Genomic DNA, 21,392 nt, shown 5'->3' on the forward strand with positions numbered 1-21,392 from the left:
ATTTTACTAACAGTTACGCTTTCCTCAACTGGTGTCCAAGGGCAAGATTTAATGCTACAATGTTTGTTGTGAGCCAATGCGGGACACATTTTAAGTAACCCATGTGAAGCATTTACCTTCTCGTGATATGTTTTTTATTTAACGTATCTATGCATTTATTTATTTATTTAGCCTAAAATGCGTTGTGCATTGTTTTCTGTTTCCAAAGTAAAGTTGCTTTGGGGTTATTGTATTTTCCACGCTTGCGATCACAAAGGAAAGAAAAAATAAAATTACAGTTTACACTAAATCCAAGAAAACTGTAATTATCTGTAATCCCGTGTTTACAGTTCTTGCTTCTCTCCAGCACTCGTAAACGAAAAATATATTTAGTGCAGTTGCCTCCCTCCCCCCACCCCCCTCCCCTCGCTGGCGGCTACTATAATTAAAAATGTGTCTACCTTTTAAAGGGATTGTTCCTCTTTCATGCTAAGTATTTCCTAATGGGTAGACCACAGGGAACCGGACTGAGTTGCATACATACACACACACACACACACACACACACACACACACACACACACATTTGCATGCATATGTTAAGTATGTATCTGAATGATATTAGTTAAGACCTCTCGTTTCATGTCAAGTTTTGCTGCTGGTATCTGCCTATATTAATGTTTACCACCTCTTTGAGTATCTGTATAGGTCTCCATACAGATGGGTTTGAGCATGTTCCCTTTTATGCTAGACATTGTCCCAGTTTCATAATCTCTGTGGTTTGAATCTTGCCAGGATTTTACCCTTGCATATGTGTGTTATTGTAACGTGCATTTGACTGATGCAATAGGTTAGGCAGGTTTTCTTACGTTTTTATGTTGCGTCTGTGTGGGTGTGGGTGTTCCTTTTCATTTGTTTATATGGAAACTCCAAAGGTAATTCAAATAGAGCACAAATGATGCCAGTGTGTGTGTGGGGGGGGGTCTCTTTGTTCCCACTCTTGTAAATTGACAAATGGAGTGTGATTACACAGTACAATACAGAAGGGTCTCCAGCCCTGGTCCTACAGAGACACAGTACTCTCATTCTCGAATTAATGATGAAATCAGAGTCTTTATTGGTTGAGTTGAACTTGATATTTAGCCGCTTATTGAAGACACACACTACCTGACAGATCCTCGGGGTACATCGTTTTAAAAAATGTGCTGCTTGGTTTGTGTTTGTCCCACACCTATGAAGTGATAACAAGATAGCAGTGTGATATTGTCACTATGCTGGGACTCGGTTTAATTAACAGAATTCTAAACTTCTTTACACGTTGTCATTTGTCAATCTATGCAAATTTACTTCACCTTGTAGGCTACATGGAATGCAATTCACACCATAAAGGTGTCGCTTTAGTTATTCTTAAATAATATTAATCTTGTAAATGCAGGAGCCTGACACTCTAATAAGTAAAGGTTCTAATAAGAAACTTTTTGGGTTCCTGGCGTTGATACTATTTTTACCAAGGTTTCTTGCAAACAAGGATCCTTAAAGAACCTTAAATGTATCTTAAAACTGCGATCATGATGAAAAAGAGTTCTTAAATGATCCATTGTGTTTACGACGTTATTAAATGAATCATGTAATGTAAATAAACTCATGAATAACCCAAAGGTTCTAATTAGAACCGCTGAGTGTATTTCACAGCTAGTTTATAAAATGTGGACACGCAAAGTGAGCTGCGCAATTGCGGGATGTAAAAAGGTGTGGATACAATTTTAAAGTTATAACACACTTGTCTTCCCCTGTCCTCCTCCAGCCCAGATGAATTCCAAGACCCTGCTCCAGAAATAGACCCCCCTCTCCCCCATTCCACAGTGTGTGTCCAAATTCACATTCCCCCGGTGTGGCCGTCCAGGGTTACGTAGGCTAAGTGAACCCGTTGCCATCGGTTATTGAAAGCTCAATTTCAAATTTACACGCACGCAAAATGTGCATATTGAAAACAATGACTGCTATACTATAATTGTTTAATAGTTATTTGTATTGTTAATGTAAACATTTTGCAGGCAATCGAAATTTCACCGAAGACTGCGATGTGACCTTATAGACAATCCTGCAATACACCCTTTGACATGCCGAGGATTTGAGATCGCAACCCTTCAAAGCATAACACTCCTATTCTTTCCCTGTTCTCTACAGTAAACAATGGATCTTTCCGCGGCATTGGTGCTCTGTTCCAGTTTTGCCACCAGCTTAGGTAAGTAAACTAAATTCCTTCCATAAACTTACTTACTTACTTACTATCATTTCCAAAGAAACATAAGTTTAGACTCCCATTGCACAACAGTGATCCTTTCTGAGGTGTTAGCATCCTCTGGCTTTTTTAGCAGCCTCTGGCTCCTGTTCCCGTTGTCCAAATAAAGCAAGAACGCTATCCATTTTGTTTCATGTCACCTCCACATGCTCCTGTATATGTCTATGCAAATTCACTTTAAATACACCAAACATGCACGGACACAATGACTAAAAATTGAGAAAATGGTTATTAGTAAATGATAGCATTCAGTTTTGCCAAAGCACCTGTAACAATGCTGGACCTGGAGCACCCCCTACCCTGCTGTTTTTTGATTCAACCGAGCTGTTCATTACTTAATTGAACCTTAATTGAAGTAACAATCTACTTAGATTTGACTATTTAAATTGTGTAATAAAAGAGTTGGTTCTTTAATAAGTTCGTAATACAATTCTATACTTAATCCTGTTTAAAATAGTTAAACGCTATGATTTAGGAAAGTATTAGTTCAGTTAAGGATTCAATTAAGTAATTGAGAGCTCAGTTGGAACAAACACCAGCAGGGTGGCGAATCCTCCAGGACCAGGGTTGGGAACCACTGCTGTAACGGATCGAATTTTGTATAGACTCTGATTTGTGCCCGTATTCATAAAGCGTCTGAGAGTGCTAAATGCTAAGAGTCCTAAGTGCCTGAAATATCTGAGAGTGACGTGAATTTGGTCCTACTGTTACTGTTTTACTGAGTAAAAGCTGTTCATAAAGATTCTTTAGAATTAAAAGTCCTGCTAACTCCACCAATATTTAAGAGACATCCCGAGGTTCCCTAACTAGTTAGGAGTTGTCAAATGGCAGCAATGACAAGACGACTGAGCGCTCCTTCCGTGACAGGAAAGACGTGATACAGCGGTGTGATGATGAAGAGTTATTTTGGTGATACAATATTATTGGTTACTGAACAAGTCAAAAATGCGGCATTGTAGCAGAGATGAAGATGGTGACAATGCTGCGGTGTCTGGCCACAGGGAAAATGCAACAATGTAGCAGTAATGATTTGGAACCATCATCACAGCCGTCGATATTCAGAATTTCCCATCAAACCATAATGTCATAAACAGCACCCAAGATCGTCCGATAGTTTATTGATTTCCCCACCACTGCGCGTGAAATACCCCAAAACAAGCCGCATTCATGCTTATGCCTATATAATCAATGCTAGCCTAATCAATTCATAATCAGTGCTAGTCTATATTCATTAAGGGTTTTACATTACACCGATTCTATATCCAGGGTCGGCCCTAGCCTGGCTGCAAATCATTTTTTAACATCCCCATCTTTATGGCGGAGAGAAAATGTTGAGATAAAACTAAGACACCCACATATTTAAATAGTGCACATCACAGAACATGTATTGCACTTTAATGTACACTATACTCGTTGAAGAACTTGATTTAGTAATAAATACAAATGTAAATATAGTGCACTGTGCACATTGACATATCAGCAATAATCAATAAACCGTTTAGGTAAAAAATACCCACATCAAAAAGTCTCCGTACTGAAAATACTGTATTGCACAGTGCACATTTACTCCTAGCTTATCATTATCATAATTTGGATGGCAACTGGCGGTAGGCTTGCTATGAAAGTGATGTGACCCTCCACCACAAAACCAGTCACCAACATTTTCAACAATTAGATTTTAATTTCACATGATTGAGCTGGATTATTGTTTATATATATATATATATATATATATATATATATATATATATATATTATAATGTTGAAATGTGTTAATTCCTCACAACGTTATGACATTTTAAAGTCCCACTACTTGGAATATACAAAACAGAGAACATCACTGTAAATGTTCCGCTGACATTCCCTTCATTAACTCCATAGCAAATATACATTTATATGCATAATTTGTACATGAAATGAAATGTAACATACATATCCATGACGTGTGTTTTGATCTCACTGGAGAGACTATGCTCGAGTCACAGATGAAATGCCCCTCTCCCTCCCAATGACAACACAACTTTGTGTTAATTTACCAAATTACAACAATAATGGTCTTTTTAACAAAATGATGTGTATTTACCACACAGACGTGAATTTTAACACAAAGTTGTGTGTGTTGTCCTTGAACAATCAAATCGTTCTAAGAGTTTACACTCTAAGAAGTAAAGGTTCTAATAATCACCTTCTTTTACAAAGGTTCATTGCAAACAAGGATCATTAAAAAACTGTATGTTGGATCATGATGAAAAAGGGTTCTTAAATGATCCCTTGTGTTTACCATGGACCTCGCGGTTCTTAAACGAACACTTTAACTCTCGAAGAATCAAAAGGTTCTAAATAGAACCGATGAAGAACCTTCATTTTTTAGAGTGTAGAGAGGAGCTGCTGTTTACCTGCAGCCATGCAAATGGCAAAGGAGTGTCTTGTGCCTTGCAACTTGTTGTTTAATACTTAGGTTTAATTATATTATAATGATCACGTCACTGATGGAGCTACAAAGCCGTGAATAGAAGTGTTTTTATAAAGTTAGGATTAAAACATGATGTACAGTACTGAACAATGCAGAGCAGACCCACAGCAATATAGAGAGCATAATGATTAGGAAATAAAGCGCTAAGCGTCCATCAGCAACTTACTTTATCTTGAAACCAACAGTAAACCTCGCACGTTTAAACATCACGGATTTCAGCACCGGCATGACACACAGTTATGCTTAAATGACTGAACTTGACGTCGTTTTATGAGAGGATCCATGTAAAATAAAGTAAGCAACCTTCTCTTCAGTTAATACCACTTGTGTATTATATTTGATAATTTTCAATTTCAGTTTTAAAACTTAAGATGTTTTAATATCCGAAAACTGAAAACTCAAAATCAATTATACGGATGTTTTTGACTACTTTTCCCTGTATTGGGAATACAGTATGTGTGACATTTTATTTTACCTTTCACATACTTTTGATGCTTCAATTAATTATCACATTGCAGCAGCATTTAGAACTAGTCGGCAGGTCATTTATTTTGTCATTGCTCTTTCTTGCATTTGATTGGCTATTTATCTGCTTACATGGTATGTTATGTTGATTTTCAAAGCTGTTTCCGATTGAAAATTACTTCAGTTTGTAGCATGGATTGAGGTCAGACATAAGCATCACTGACACAACAGGTGAGGTGAAATAAAGGATGAATAACCTCTGTAACATACCTCTACCTTGCACCTTCTTGTCCTAGTCCTCTTTTCTGCACCCGACGGCTATTCTTTTAAAATGTGCAATCTCTGTAGACCTCGTATCACTCTCGCATCAACAGCACCGCTGTAACCTGCACCCGATCTGATGTTAACTTTAATTTGCAGTTTATTCAAATTAGAAAAAGTGTCTGAAATAACGAATCGGTGTAAAACCCTTCATGAATATACTCCAGTGTTTTCACTTGTGGGCAATTTCCTAAGTACAAGGGTATGATAAATAGTGTTAAATTTAAGATGTTTTGAATGATTGTGATTATGAATGTGAAATTAATCTAGCATTTGGATTCCAGGTAGCAGTCCTCGTAATTAAGGAATGGGGAAAACACTTATTATTTTGTGTCAAATTATAAACAAATAAAAGGCTGAGTTAGTTCTCAAAACTGTCCTGGAATGCCCCCTACCCTGCTGTTTTTTGTTCCAACCAAGCTCTCAATTACGTAATTGAACTAATATTTTCCTAAATCAGAGCCTTTTAATTATTTTTAAGAGTAGGGGTAAAATATAGAATTGTATAAAGATATTATCTTATTAAGGAACCAACTTTTTATCAGATACACGATTTAAATGTAATACAATTACTAATTAAGGGTTAAATTCAGTAATTGAGAGCTCAATTGGAACAAAAATCAGCAGGGTATGTGGAACTCCAGGACATGATTGAGAACTACTGGCTTCGTTCGCTTCTGCTTGTCCACAGGCGATCTCGCATGATTTTATGAAGAAGAAAATATTTCACAGTGAGCCGTATCCTAACCTAAACTGTGAGCATTTGCTAAAAGTCTTTCCTACGATTGGATCGTACTCCCAGCTAAAATTGTTTAATTGGAGCAATTAAGGAGCCAAGAGCTGGGTTGGAACAAAACCCAGCAGACTGTGTCCCTCGATGACTGGAGTCTGACACCCCTGCTTTAGCTTACTCGCTCCTCTGTGAAAATCGAGGCCCAGTTTAGTAGGAGTTCTGTGTGGCTGTAATCTTAATGGAACTAACATATCCTGCTATGGAGGATACATTGTGGCATTTAAATACATTGCCTACTATAATTTTTACTTTCTAAAAATTGCTACAAATTATCCTCCATAGTTTGTATTTGGGGGGGGGGGGGGGGGGGGAGTGTACTGAGTATTAGGACACTACAGCTGGTTTCACCGACCCAGATTAGTACTAGTCTTACATTATTCTAAATAAAATAACATTGTAGAGTCCAAGACCAGTGCTAATCTGGGTCTGTGAAACCAGCCCAGTGACCCATTGGCCCACACTAGCAAAATTTCACAAAACAATGATAACCTTCTGTGCATATAGAAAACATTCTATAACAACGGTTTATTTAGACTTGTCCACCACAGTAATGGTAGTGGAATATGTTTATTTTTATTGATTGATTTTTTTTTTTCTCACGTGTTTGTTTCTGTACGTAAATCCATACTAACAGGGTCCCCGTTTGGCAGGTTTACGCATGGTAAGTGAGGATGCAGCGTCCGCACGCAGGCTGCACTGACACGGAATAGCCTCAGTGGCTGCAAACAGAGAGAGCAGTCTGTCTTTGTTTTTGTGGTTGTTGTTTTTCCAAGCCTTTTAAATGCCCTGGATGTGGCTGCAGAGACGATTGTTCGGCACTGGCTCTCCATGTGGCGTTCTGCCGGGGTTTGTTTTCTGTTTGAATTGCGCTTGTCTTCAGCAGAGCGGATTTGTGTGACGCTGTGTGGGAATCTGGCAGGCTGGTTTATCATTCTCCAATTTAGTAGTTCAATTGACAATGCCGGGAACGCACTTTACATCGTCCTTGCTCTTCTATAAAAAGAAATAGAAGAGCAGAGAGTTTTAATTTTTTTTTCCCTTTTATGTGTGTCTTTGTGTTCTTGTTTTTGTAAAGAGTTGTTTTGCGTTTCACTTTATTTAGTACGTGTCGGGAATATTTTCCTTTTTCGGTTTTGTTTTCCATTACCTCGCATTTTAAATTTTGAAAGGAATCAATTTATGTATGGAAAGCGACATTGAAGAGCTGAAAGTTTTAAAATACCAAGCCTTATATATAAATATATTACGGTGGCCCTGAAGTGCAACTGCTGAAAAAATAAAGCAGCTGCTGCAGCATTTTCAGAAGCAATTACGGAAAGGGAGGAACATTGTGAAATATATTTGACTGATGCCATTGGACAGCAAGCAAGTCACGTCGGCCGAGCAGCTTCTCAGAAGAGACAACAGAGTCTGAGAAACGAGCGCGAAGTGTCCTATTAATATTGCTGTGTCTTCTGCTCTCTGTCCACTGTGGTGACACATTAACTGTCCTAACATGTATTAGAATTAATGAAAGCTTAGGTAGGAGACAGAATGGGGTTAAAAGTAGCTATATTTACTAAATTAACAACTGTACTTCATTATTACAAGGCAGTGTGACAGTGGTTTATTATTCTTAAGCGCTAACAGAAAACATCCGTTAACAATTCCATCAGAAGGAGCCGTTTACTGATTTAATAGACAAGAGCAGGAGCTAATTTGGGAAATGCAAAATTAGAGAGACGGCTTTAACAAATATGAATAACTAAGAAACAATAATAAACAACACATTCATATAAGATAGTATTGTTATTTTGGGGCGGCACGGTGGCGCTGGTTCGGGTCTCGGCTCGGTTTCCCCGGGTCTCCCGCTTCTTCCCACCGTCCGGCCGGCAATGGGCTGCGTCCGTCCTGGTGTGTTCCTGTGTTCCTGCCGATCCGCCATGGGCTTCCCGCCACCCTGACCAGGATAAGCGGCTTCGAAAATGGATGGATTTTTATTTTATTAAGGACTTTTTCATTGTCTCTCTAACTTATCTTAATTCTACATGCGTTTTATACTGAATGTACTTTTCTGCTTTAAAACCATGTACCGTCTGTAGTGCTCTGTACAAAACCTGTTGGGAACCTTAACCTTTGTTGTATTGTCTACTTCAAATAAACCATTAACAAATGTGCCTGCACAATATATATTATAAAGCAATCAATATACATACATACATACATTAACCCATTTAAACAGAAAAGTATATTTAATTGATATAAACAGCAACACATTTTATTATTATTATTATTATTATTATTATTATTATTATTATTGTTATTATTATTATCATTATTATTATTATTAATGAGTGTTATTCTATCTTTTGGAATTGCTCTCAAATTAGCCTGCCCCAATTTATGCGTGACCAGACATTGTAATTTACATTGGATCAGGACTACTTTACTTTTTAAACGTAAAATCTTTCAAATACAGTTAACAGAAAATAAAGCTTCTACAGTAAATTAATAACTGTAACCAGACGTGATTCTAGGGTATGTGGGGGCCCCAGGCAGAGGTGATTCTAGGGTATGTGGGGGCCCCAGGCAGAGGTGATTCTAGGGTATGTGGGGGCCCCAGGCAGAGGTGATTCTAGGGTATGTGGGGGGCGGCGGAGTTTTCTCCCGTGAGAGGGGGGGGGGGTCTCATTTGGGCCCCCCCCCCCTCAGCCCGGGGACCCAGGCAATTGCCTAGGATGCCTACCCCTTGCGACGCCCCTGACTGTAACAGGAAAAAACACCAACCGAGTACATACTCACTCTGAAAATGTAAGATTCTTCAGCGGTTCTATCGACACTTTGGGTTGTTCGTGAGTTAAAGGGTTCGTTTAAGAAGCGTGAGCTCCCTGGTCAACACAAGGGAGCATTTAAGAGCCCTTTTCATCATGATCGCAATTGATTTAACACACATTCAACATGCTTTAAGGATCCTGGTTTGCAGGGAACCTTGTTTAAAGGGCTCTAATGAGAACCTTAAGGATCCTCCACAGTATCAACCCTGGGATAGAAAAAGGTTCTTATTACAACCTTCACTTCTCAGAGTTTACATATAGGCTGAGTACTGTAATTGTATATGAAAATGTACATGTTTAGTTAAATTAGTGATACCATAAGCTTTCATTAATTCTAATACATGTTAGGACAGCCCTATAACTGTTAATGTCAGCACAAAGTGGACAGAGAGCAGAAGACACAGCAATATTAATATGACACTTCTCGCTCTGCGCAGTTGGCGCCCGTTTCTCAGACTCTGTTGTCTCTTCTGAGAAGCAGCTCGGCCGACGTGACTTGCTTGCTGTCCAATGCCATCAGTCAAATATATTTCACAATTTACCTCCCTTTCCGTAATTGCTTCTGAAAATGCTACAGCAGCTTCTTTATTTTTTCAGCACTTCCAAATCTCACAGCCACTGCAAATCTCGCAGCTGCTGTTTTATTTTTTTCAGCAGCTGTTTTATTTTTTCAGCACTTCAGGGCCACCGTAATATATACTTTAGCCTGGATAAAGTATAGCAGGTATATCTCTACTGAGTCTACGGCGGATAATAATAATATTATGATTTAAGGGAGTCGGCCCAAGGAACTTATAATGTATGTACACAATATGACATTCCGTTACAGCGCCCCATGCCCCTACTGGCCATGTCGGGGTATTACAGCGCACTACCTCAATTACTAAAAGTTAAAGATGGCCTGACATTGGTGTCCCAGTTTTTGTTGTTTATTACCTGCTCCTCTCGGTGCTGATTCTCTGCCCAGACTGTGCCACTATATCTTTGTCTTTTGCTGGCATTATGTTCCCTGGCATAAACACAAACACACATTAACACACACAGAACTCCAGAGCTTTAGCATATCTAAGTTATCTGGAAAATACATCTCTATATGTGTTCATGCCAGTTTAATTGCATTTGCTCTTGTTTTGTGGATGTTATTTATGTACTCATTGTCATATTCTTCATTTTGTGTTTGTTTATTTTTGCAACCAATCAAAAGGACAGAGCTTTTTATCTTTGAATCTGTGTTGCATTGACATTACATCAAACCTGCTATCTACTGCCCATCCCAACATCTTTGATCTCTGAAATGGTGTGATAGTGCTTCTCTGACTCAATGTGGCATGAATCACACGGCAGAGCACTATTCCAGTGTTTCCCAACCTTATCAAGCCTATGTAACTCCTACTTAAAATATAATTTTTTGTTACACACAAGCCCCTTCCACCTGACCACCCCATAGATAACATTAAAATCAAACAATCACTGAGAAACATGAGCTGGGGCCAATTTGTAACACTGAGTAATTCTGATAAGAATTAATTGTTCCATTTAATATTGAGGATTCTCACCTATAAGCATAGCTCGGTCAGCTTCTGGATATATAAGAAAAAATACAACAGAAGAAAGAAAATTGATAGGAGAAAAACATAAATAGACAATTTGGCCAAGAAAAGTTCTAAATGGGGATGCACTTTTACTAATTTCTGATTTCAAATTAGGGTTGCATTTCGGTCTGGGCTAGGGTTAGGATTAGAGTCCTTGGTAAACATAAGAGTGTCTGGTCACTCCTTTTCACATGTGTTTGAAGTGGTCGGCTACTTAATTGCCATATGTATAATCGCTGAAGATATGTTTTGTTTTGTGTTTTTGGCAGGGGGATGACAAAAATAGATATAGATACATTTGAAAGGTATAAGGTATAATGGCTCATTGGTTGGGAAACACTGCCCTATTCTTTATATATTTTGTCCCACAATGACTTCCCACACAGGCCCTTGTACTAATATCAGTTATGGCTTTGGATCAATACTTGTGATTGATTTGTATAATTTGTGTTTTCCTTCTCTATAAGACAGGGGTAATAAGGAACAATCCTTTTCCTTTCTCAAATTGCATCTCTCTAAATCCATCCCACAGAGCCCTTGTATATGTGTAGGATCATACAGCTGCCTGCTAATGGTGCACAACTAGGCTAAGTTAGGAATGGAAGATGGGGGTGGAAAGTATTTTAGCTGATGATTGACGTGCACCCTATGAACACACTCAATCTCTCACTCCAATACCTTAATTATATGCTCAAGGGAAGAGAGTGATCCTACATAATCTCCTTAAGACCAGTGGTCAGTCACAGACACCTCGCACATTAAAACACAATTTGTTGAGGCACTCTGAGTAGAAGACTTCAGGACAGTCCTTCTCCACCCAGATCCTGAAGGCACAGAGTTTCTTTAGGTTCCCCTGGTTTCCACAGAGCTCTCATTTTCCAGACCCGCGAACCCATGCAGGATTGTGGCTCCCTCATGGAACTGGCACAGCCATCCCTGATTTATTTCTTAGTAGAGCTATGTTGTAGTAGACAGAGTTAATTATGAAGTCAGCAGTTGTTTTATGGTTTCTGTTAATGTGCAAATGTTTCTAACTGAACTCCAGTCTTCTTGTAAACATTTTATTTTAATATTTTTCCCAAATTCCCCAAATTGTATGTCCTCTTAGAATCATTAATTATTATTGTTTCCTTCTTTTTAGCAGCATCCAGTACTGAAGACCTGGATAGAGGTAAGAGAGAATACATTTTCCTCCTCCTCCTCCTTTCCTCTTCCTCCTTCTCCTTCTCCTGCACCTGTATAAATATGTCATTGGAGGGGGTGACCAGCAATAACTTCAACAGCGGCCCTCCAGTAGATATAAATAATATCTCAATGCAAGCCATTTATATTTCTCTAGATATCTCTTTTAATCCAGGGTCCCCAATGATGTACTCCTGTCTTTTAGTTCATTTATAAAAAACCTTTCATGACACCATGTTTTCGTGGAGCACCTTCAAGACTTCTGTGTGAAGTACAATATTGATTGACACACATACACACAGGCACCAGAGAGAGGTGGCTGAGAGGTGTATCAGTCTGTTTTAGATGGATCACTTTACACAGTAGAAGGCACCAAGGGAGTAGCACTGTCAGAGAATGACTACAGCCCTATCTCTCACATCAGACATAATTGGCCAAGACAGTCACTATGGCTGCAATGCAGTGGCAGTCAGAAGCTGCTGTTTTTTTTTTACTAGGCTTAGAGGCTAAACTCCAACATCGTTCTCACCCTTAGTCTGGATGAGATGTTTAATGCCTATTACTTAACAGTTCATTGGAGGTTTGGGGACAGGGGCTGGGCTACGGTAAATAATTAACTGCACTGGCAAGTCATTAGCTAATTCATGTTATTATGATGTAATTACTTCCCCCTCTCTTGCCCCCCCCCCCGTCTGTTCTTTCAGACCAGCACGGCAGCCCTTTTCATTATGGTAAGTGGAGGACCAGAAGTCCGTTACGCTGCTGAGATGCCATAGGATTATCAATGTCCTATTAAAGTAGCCCACCATGCTCCCAGAGAGCTGTGGTCCATGGTGTTTTGTAGAGGTGTTCAAACAGGTATTGAAGACAATCCCGTTGGCTAAATAAAACCTGGTTTGTTCCATGGCTGGAGACGCTGCTGTACTGTACTGTCTCTCTCCGGACCAGGGCTGGAGACCTTCAAATCTAATTAACTACTTTAATTCACAAGTTTGTGAAAATCTATGTATATTATATAGCTACAGCTATGGATATAGATATACACAAACCCTTTTTGTGCTGGCAGTTTGATGAAATGCAGATATGCAGATAAGTATATTATTTGTTTAAAACAATCTTCACAGCTGTCAACTATGCAATCTGTCCCAGATGTTATCCTTTATACAAGAATTGCATTAACATTTTGCATGTTATCATGTCTTTCTTCTCCGTTATGAGAACAAATTGACTTTCATTTGTGAGAGCCAGTGGAATTGCTCTGCAGAGGAGAAGCATGACAATGAGTGTGACTGTGTGACAATCAGAAGACAACCTAGTTTGTTGTTCTATTGAAAGTCCTACGGAAGGCGGGAGAGGAGGGACAGAGTCAAAAAGATGCAGAAATGCACGGGTTTATGGACCCCTTGTTTTCAGATTACGAGTCTCTCCGGATTGGCGGGCTGATATTCGCAGTGGTCCTCTTCCTCATGGGAATCTTCCTCATCCTCAGTGAGTATGCCACACGGCCTCTCCAGAACCCCATTATTGGCCCCACAATAAAACCATTACCTTTTCTCATATACCCTTTCATTGTCTGCGAGTTTCAGTCCTACTGGAAGTGAGTGATTGAATCTGGTGTAAATCTGGGCCCTATAATATAGTCCCCACAGCGCTAGCTCCAGTCTGGGCCCCTATAATATACTATAGTCCCCACAGTGCTACTCCAGTCTGGGTCCCTATACTATACTATAGTACCCACAGCGCTGCTCCAGTCTGGGCCCCTATACTGTACTATAGTCCACACAGCACTGGCTCCAATTTCATCTGGCTGCACAGAAAGTAAAAGATCCATTGCAAATCAGATGGTTGAAATCACTGTGTTGGATGTAACATTATTTTTAGGAATCCCTAAGGCTGCTGTAGAAACCAGCCGGTACTAACTGCCCTGCCCCCTGTCCCCCTGCTTTGCTTTACTGATCTTCAAATCTCTCCAAGAGGAGCGATCAGAGGGGTCAGGTGAACAGCTGGGCGGCAGTCTGAGAAAACCCATTGGCCAATTCTGACCTGCCATTCACTTGATACCGATCAGCTGCTTTTGGCATTGTACACTTCAGTCCTCAGCCACCTCCATACATTTGTAGGAGTAGATGGGGGGGCATTTCATTAATCCCTTACTGCACTGAGATACCAACAGGCCTTTAAATTAGTAATGCACTCTGTTTTTCTGCTACACTACAGAGGGGAAAAGGGAGCATTCCTGGCTTGTCCAAAAACTGAGATATGTGCTCCAGATTTTCCATTTTCAGAGGCTTTAGAGAAACAGATGCACGTCTGGGGAGTAGTTTCTCTGAATGCGTGTGTGTCAACAACCAAGTGCTCAGTGAAATCAATCTCCCTAGTGTGCCCTATATTTCATTTTATTTATAGATCAAAATACCACTGACCTATTCTCCTCTCTCACGCCTCGTGGTACTTTTGTTTTTCAATATGGGTCATAGAAAAAATCAAGGAATAACCTGTGCACACGTAAAGAGTACGTTTTATGTTTGCTTGGTTATTTTGAGATAGATTTCTCAAATCCTGTCAAGGTTTAACATGGAAAAGCTGCCCAGCTGACCCTGTCAATTGTTTTTCAGTAATTCATTAATGGATTTTGCTCGGGCCTAACACAGCACTAGCCCCAATCTGGGCCCTGTATTATAGTCCAAACGGTGCTGGCTCAGATCTGAACCCTGTGTTGTAGTCCAGACAGCACTGGATCCAAGGTGGCTATGACCAGCATTCTCCAAGTGAGGAGGCACCATAGGGTTTCTTCCAGTGTTGAGTAGATTTTAAGCAGTACATGGTTTATTTACATGCTTATGCAACATCGCCTCCCTGTGGTTGGACAGGGGATAGTCTGTAATTTCAGCTAGAGTCAAATCTTGTGTGTTTAAGATTGGCCTATTGGTCACTTTCTGGTAGCGCAGATTTACACAGTTCTGCACAGAGCTGCAGAATTCCTACGATCCCATTGGTGCATCAGTGCAGATCCACGCAGAACTGCGGAAATCTGCGCTACATGAACGCAACCATTGGACTCGCAATGTGACAGATGTGTCTGAATTCTCATCTATTGTTGTCTTCATATAACCAATGCTGCATTGAGTCTGTCTAGTTATTCAATAACAATTGATGTGTCCCATGGTGACTGGGTAAAACCCAGAACGCTGGAATAGTGGAAAGATTTACAAAGATGTCCAAAACCGAAAAATACTTATTCTGGGCTTTCAGAAACTTGTGTTTACATTGAAAATATTGTATTACATAGTGCAAATAATATTAATACTTAACTTTAATACTAATAATAACAACACAAATTATAATAATGATAATGAATACACATTTTCTGCAGTTTGTTAAACTGAACAGAATTCGTAAAGGTAATAGTGGCATTGAGGTACAATAGTGCTACAAAAGTTTCACGCTGGGGAACTATTTCTGGAACTGGGAAAAGACACCCAAACTGGTGACCCCCATGCCACAATGTCGTATTTGTACATGCAATGTGAGCATTCCAAAGCTGGATTTCTAATATTTAAAAGAATGGCCTGAAAATAATTTCTGTCCCAATTGATAGTAGAAAGGGTCCCCATTAAACCTACAGTAGTGTTATGCTAGAGCAGTGTTTGTGGAACTGGGAATAGACCCCCAAACTGGTAACCCTCATGCCACAGTGTCGTACTTTTAAGTGCATTGTGAGCATTTCGAGGCTGTCTTTCTCTACTTTAAAAGAATGGCCCCAAAATAATTTGTGGTCCTATTGATAGTAGAAATTATCCCATTTAAACCTACAGTAGTGTTATGTGGAACTGAGAATAGGCACCCAAAGTGGTTTACCCCATGCCACAATTTATTGTCTTTTATTGCAATGTGAGTATTCCGAGGGTTGTTTTCTAATATTGAAAAAAAATTCCCCAAAACCATTCCTGCTCCCTTTGATCGTAGAAAGGTTCCCCTTCTAAAGTACAGTAGTTTTATGTTGGTGAGCAATTTTTGAAACTGGGAAGAAATACCCAAACTGGTGTCCCCCATGCCTAAATGTAGTATCTGGCCAATTTAGGTCCTTTGGATAGTAGAAAGGATCCCCTTTAAACCTACACTAGTTACATGCTGGGGAGCAATTTGTGGGACTGTGAATAGACAGCCTAGTGTCACAATTGTGTGTCTTAGATTGGGTTATTAGCTTTCCATGGGTTGCTTTCCAATATTGAAAAGAAAGTCCCCAGTACCATTTTAGGTCCAATTGATAGAAGAAAGGTGTCCCCATCTAAAGTAAAATAGAACTATTTATTTGAACTGATGTTTCTCACCCAAAGTTTTGGCCTCTATACCTTAATTTCATTAGGGGTCTTCTATCTCTACAGTTTCAATCAGGAGTGGTTTTAGGGACTTTCTTATAAATATTAGAAAACCATCCAAAGACATGCAGGTTAGGTTAATTGGTCTTGCTAAATTGCCCTGTGTGTGTGTGTGTGTGTTGCCCAGCGATGGACTGGCATCCCGTCCTGGGTGTATTCCTGTCTTGCGCCTTATGCCTGCCGGGATCGGTTCTGGCTTCCCCGCGACCCTCACCAGGATAAGCGGTTTCGAAGATGGATAGATGGATGGATGAATGGTATGGGACACTATTTTGGGTGTCTATTGCCAGTTCCACAGTGCCCCAGCATAACACTATTGTAGGTTTAAAGGGGACCCTTAATAATATCAATTGGGCCAGAAATTATTTTCAGTCCTAGCCTTGGAACGCTCACATTGCATGCACAAATACGACATTGTGGCATGGGGGTCACCAGTTTGTGTGTCTATTCCCAGTTCCACAAACAGTGTGCCAGCATGAAACTATTGTAGCACTATTGTACCTTAATGCCACTATTACTTTTACAATTCTGTTCAGTTTAACAAATTGTAGAAAATGTGTATTAATTATTATTAGTAGTAGTAGTAGTAGTAGTGTTGTTGTTATTATTAGTAGTAGTATTAAAGTTAAGTGTTAATATTATTTACACTATGTAATACAATATTTTCAATTAAAACACAAGTTTCTGAAAGCCCAGAATAAGTATTTTTCAGTTTTGGACGTCTTTGTAAATCTTCCTGTTAAATATTGAAAGTACTGTTTGGAACAGAGAGAGAAGTTGGCATGAGAACATGACGTTATACTTATGCACCCGAGCTCAGTTAGTGTTCTGTTGGAGTTGTACACACTGATGTTCCCAGTTATGTGCAGTTATATTCTCTCCAATTAAACCCGTTAATGGTTACAGATGCCTTTAGACTGCTTATTGGATCATCTTACATAGTTAGGGAACATAATACTTCCCACTGTTCCGGTGTTCCGGGTTTTACACAGTCGCTGTCTGAAATCATAGTCTATATAAAGATTTGTTGATTTCCTATTTACAATAACTGTTCGTGTGTTTTTATATTTGTTTGTTTTTTCCCAGGCCGAAAATGTCGCTGCAAGTTCAATCAGCAACACCCGTAAGTCTGATCTATGTTCTGATTTATAGATGGATAGATAGAACGATAGATAGATAAAAATCTCCTCTCATTCATCTATTTCTCCTTAAGTTTTCTTCGGCACTGAGTGCAATCTTAGTACCGCGTAAATTACGTGCTGTGCATTGTGAATTGTGAGTCGCTTTAGACAAAGTCATCAACCAATAATAATAATAATAATAATAATAATAATAATAATAATAATAATAATAATGCCATCACCGTCCTCATCCGCATTACCATCAATACCATCATCAAGTAAGAATTTAACAGCATCAGATCAAACTGATTATTTTACTGCCTCCAAGACTATAGTACAATTCTTCCATTAAAATGACGTGGGCCTTTTTTTAGTTGTTTTGTCCATATTTTAAAGAATCACCATCACATATTATTTTCAGAATGCACTACACCCTTAATATTATTATCAACTTAGGCCTTAGAATGCAAGTCCTGTAAAGAAGACCGGAGAGAAACAATTCATCCGGTTGAAGCCGACTGAATCTCTCTGTCCCCTTCACAGAACTGGAGAGCCTGACGAGGAGGCTGGGAATCTGAGAGCATCTATCAGACGTGAGCATTTTGGGATTATTATTATTATTATTATTATTATTATTATTATTATTATTATTATTATTATGATGATGTAATAGTCTTGTTAGGCGATTGCCGACATTTTCAATCAGAAACGATTCGATTTGTTTATACACAATTATACACGCGCTTAAATTAATTAAGAGGGTATGATTCATATGTATGTACAATCGCCTTCCCTCACAGTCATTTTCCTAAACAGGGATGTCGAGCAGGAAGCGATAAGCAGTGGACAGGCTTCAGGTAAGTGTGAGTCTGAGGTTGCAGTTTGGTTGTGTAGTAGGACAGGAAAAACATGGTGTAGAAATGTTTTACCTCTGACCACGTGGTGGCGTTAATGCTCTCTGGTTCTGAAGTTAAATAACTTAGTGGACTGTATTGCACACCTTTTCTTTTTTATTATTTAACTTAAAATAATCTGGGCGGCACTGTGACATGTTTGCATGTTCTCCCCGTGTCTGTGTGGGTTTTCTCCGGGCACTCGGGTTTCCTCCCACCATCCAAAGACATGCAGGTTAGGTTAGGTTGTCCTGTCCTGGGTGTATTCCTGGCCCTATGCCTGCCGTGATTGGCTCTGGCTTCCCCGTGACCCACACCAGGATAAGCGGTTTCGAAAATTGATGGATTATTTAACTTAAAATAAACTTTGAATTCACTGAATTTATAATCGTGTTATTTAAAACATTTTCACAAATATAAATGTAATTCTATTCTATAACATCCCCTGCAGTCTACAAATTTGTGTTGCCCAGGTGTCAGATTGTTCTAAGATCACTTTAATACAATGTTAGTTGAGTTTACTGTCAAACAGATTTGGGAATTTATGGGGACTTTACCGGCATTTCGTGTTCTTTACAGGTGTCCCCTGAGATGCCAACCAGTGCCACTATGATGCCGCGTCACACAGGGCAGCACACAGCACTGTTTCTGTTTGCAATCGTAGCTAGTTGTGCGCTGGAAGTCAGTTTTGAATGCGCCAACCTAACTCATCTGCTTCTGCTACTTTTTCATCTTTGACTGTCTGTCTATCTCTTGCTCTCATATTTTTTTCTATACAAAAGGAACAAAAAGATATGTATATCGAAAGCATCAAGAATAAGGAGCATCAACGTTGAATCAGAAGTGTTCTATTGTTTTTTCTCCCTGCGCTGCAAGCGAACTATAAATAAAAACATTTTCCAAATAATTCCAGTCAGTGTTTTATTTTTCTTCCAATGTGTTTCACATACATTGTCCAAAGCACTTGTCACACAATGGAATTTATAAATCAAATTTCGGGAGTAGACAACCCGATTACATCATTCTCACTTCCCGTCAAAAGAGTATAAATACCCTGTCCTTAACACCCACACCCCCACCCCCCAGCATTCTTTGTTTTAAATTCACTAATTTCCCTGCTTCAGCCAAGCACTACGCCCCCCCAACACAGTTATTGCTTGCTTACCTGTGCTCGACATCTGCTCATCTTCCTGACTCCCGGACGATAGTCTTTGCAATGGATTATTCGCCATCTTCCACCACCGACTCTCCCCAGGAACCAGTTCCTCCTGCTGGTTCTCCTTCGCCTTCGAGTCCATCTCTCCCTGCTTCTGCAACTGTACTCCTCAGTGTAGATCCGCTTCCAAATCTCTCTGTGATCCGAGCCCGTCCACTGCTCCTCGCCCCCGCCACTTGGATCCAACCTTGGTCGACAACTTTTGTTCTCCGTCCTTGGCTTCCTCCTCTTGACCTCGGACCACTGCTCTCTTCCATCGGCTTCCAATCCATCAGCTCCCAACATTAGGAACTGGATAGTCGCTTGCCAGCACAAGTTTTGCATTCTCGCCATCTCTGAAAGTCTCAGTTTATTGGCTCCAGATGACATGCCCCTCCCGTGCCCCACCCTCTGCCCTGCTGGCTTCTCTTCCTCTATTCCTCTCTTTCACCAATCTCCCTCCTGCTCCTGCCCCCCTCCCCCACATTTCCCTATACCTGGCTACCTACTCCCGGTCTCGCCACTGCACCAAACGTGAGCTGCTCTCTCGCTTTGGCTATTTCAGTTCCTTCCTTCCACCACCATATTGCCCTCACAGGTAATTCCATCGCCAATTCCAAAGCTGCATGTGGCAACTTTTCCTGCAGCAATGGAATGGCATAACATTATTTTATGTGGATTGCCTTCTGTCCCCAGAGGATTTACAGCTTTTAATTGACACTGCCGCCTCCGTCAGGTTCAGTGCCTATTATCAGAGCAAATGGTTCACTGCACCTTGGCCTCCGGAATTATCACTTCTCACCCCTTCAGACCTCTCCTCTTCGTTGCATGAATTATATCCTATTGTCATGGCAGCATTTCTTGGGGGTGCAACTTGGACGTGAAACATAGTCCTCATACACTCTGACAGCCTAGCCATCATGCACAATTGCACATCATCAATAAAGTACACTCACATTCACTGTGAACTGTACTTCATGAACATGTGGGGTGACAAGGCTATGTGATGGATATATTCAAGCCGTGGACGGAAGACACTGACATGAAGGATGTGAAAAACTGTCGAGGGGGATAAGGATCGTATCCAGAGACGAGCAGTGCCAGAAATGGGCAGACCCAAGCTAAGTATATGTGAAATGCTGTGAGAGCATACAAAAACATTTGAGACAGACAGGGTATAAGCAGTAGCTCAAATAATGGGTGAACAGGGCAATGTAGGGGATCCAATAATCGTGGGTCAGGAGGACAGGCAGATGGCCAGATCCGCTGGGTTATAGGGTAGAGAGGGCAATCCAAAAAAAGGCAAAAACCAAAGAAACAGGCACAGGGTCGGTACACACAATATCTTTTACTAGATTAAACTGTCATTTGGTGGTGAAAACTGGGAATGGTCAGCAGGGGAATATGACATATACATACAAAATGTTTCTGAAATTCAGAAATTATTAAAAATGTATGCAATTTAATGTCATAAAATTAGTGGTACTTTTGTCAGCTGAGTTATGGCTAGTGACACTTTAGATTAAAAAAGCAGTTGAAAAACTTTATATGAATGTTCATGGTACTTAACTAATCAAAAATTATTGATACATAAATATTTTGCATTTTATTTCACTTTAAAATGAAATCTGATGCCATGTGTCCGTTGTTTAATATCATATTCCACTTTCGTGACGTCCGAATTCCTGAAGTGGGAGAAATCAGGGTGCCAGAAAGTCTTTATTTTGTGGCTAAATGCTGCCACCTATGTCCGTCCAGTTGCCTGACTGATCCAGCTTCCAGCCCTCAAGGACGAGGATGAGGGTACTCAGAAAGACTGAATGACCAGAAACTTTCTTCCTGTGTTACAAATTTGTTTCATGAATTTGGGGGCGGATTTGTCCG

At 39.9% G+C, this 21,392-nt stretch overlaps 1 protein-coding gene across 8 annotated transcripts in view; it reads left to right on the plus strand.

Moving 5' to 3' along the window:
* LOC136764894 (phospholemman) overlaps positions 1–19,220 on the plus strand; it is a 29,165-nt gene extending 9,945 nt beyond the window's left edge. For 3 of the 8 annotated variants that reach the window (XM_066719270.1, XM_066719271.1, XM_066719269.1), the window contains 8 exons: positions 2,167–2,224; positions 11,880–11,909; positions 12,625–12,651; positions 13,334–13,408; positions 17,386–17,422; positions 17,964–18,013; positions 18,237–18,277; positions 18,893–19,220. In XM_066719270.1, coding sequence (XP_066575367.1) covers positions 2,173–2,224; positions 11,880–11,909; positions 12,625–12,651; positions 13,334–13,408; positions 17,386–17,422; positions 17,964–18,013; positions 18,237–18,259 — 294 coding nt within the window. In that variant the 5' untranslated portion in view covers positions 2,167–2,172 and the 3' untranslated portion in view covers positions 18,260–18,277; positions 18,893–19,220. Of the gene's footprint in view, positions 1–2,166; positions 2,225–6,967; positions 6,995–11,879; positions 11,910–12,624; positions 12,652–13,333; positions 13,409–17,385; positions 17,423–17,963; positions 18,014–18,236; positions 18,278–18,892 lie in introns of all 8 variants that reach the window. The other 5 variants (XM_066719267.1, XM_066719266.1, XM_066719273.1 and 2 more) reach the window with 3 other exon arrangements.
* The last annotated feature ends 2,172 nt before the right edge of the window (positions 19,221–21,392 follow it).

This window comes from Amia ocellicauda, chromosome 12 (genome assembly GCF_036373705.1).
Source record: "Amia ocellicauda isolate fAmiCal2 chromosome 12, fAmiCal2.hap1, whole genome shotgun sequence".
Lineage (NCBI taxonomy): Eukaryota > Metazoa > Chordata > Actinopteri > Amiiformes > Amiidae > Amia > Amia ocellicauda.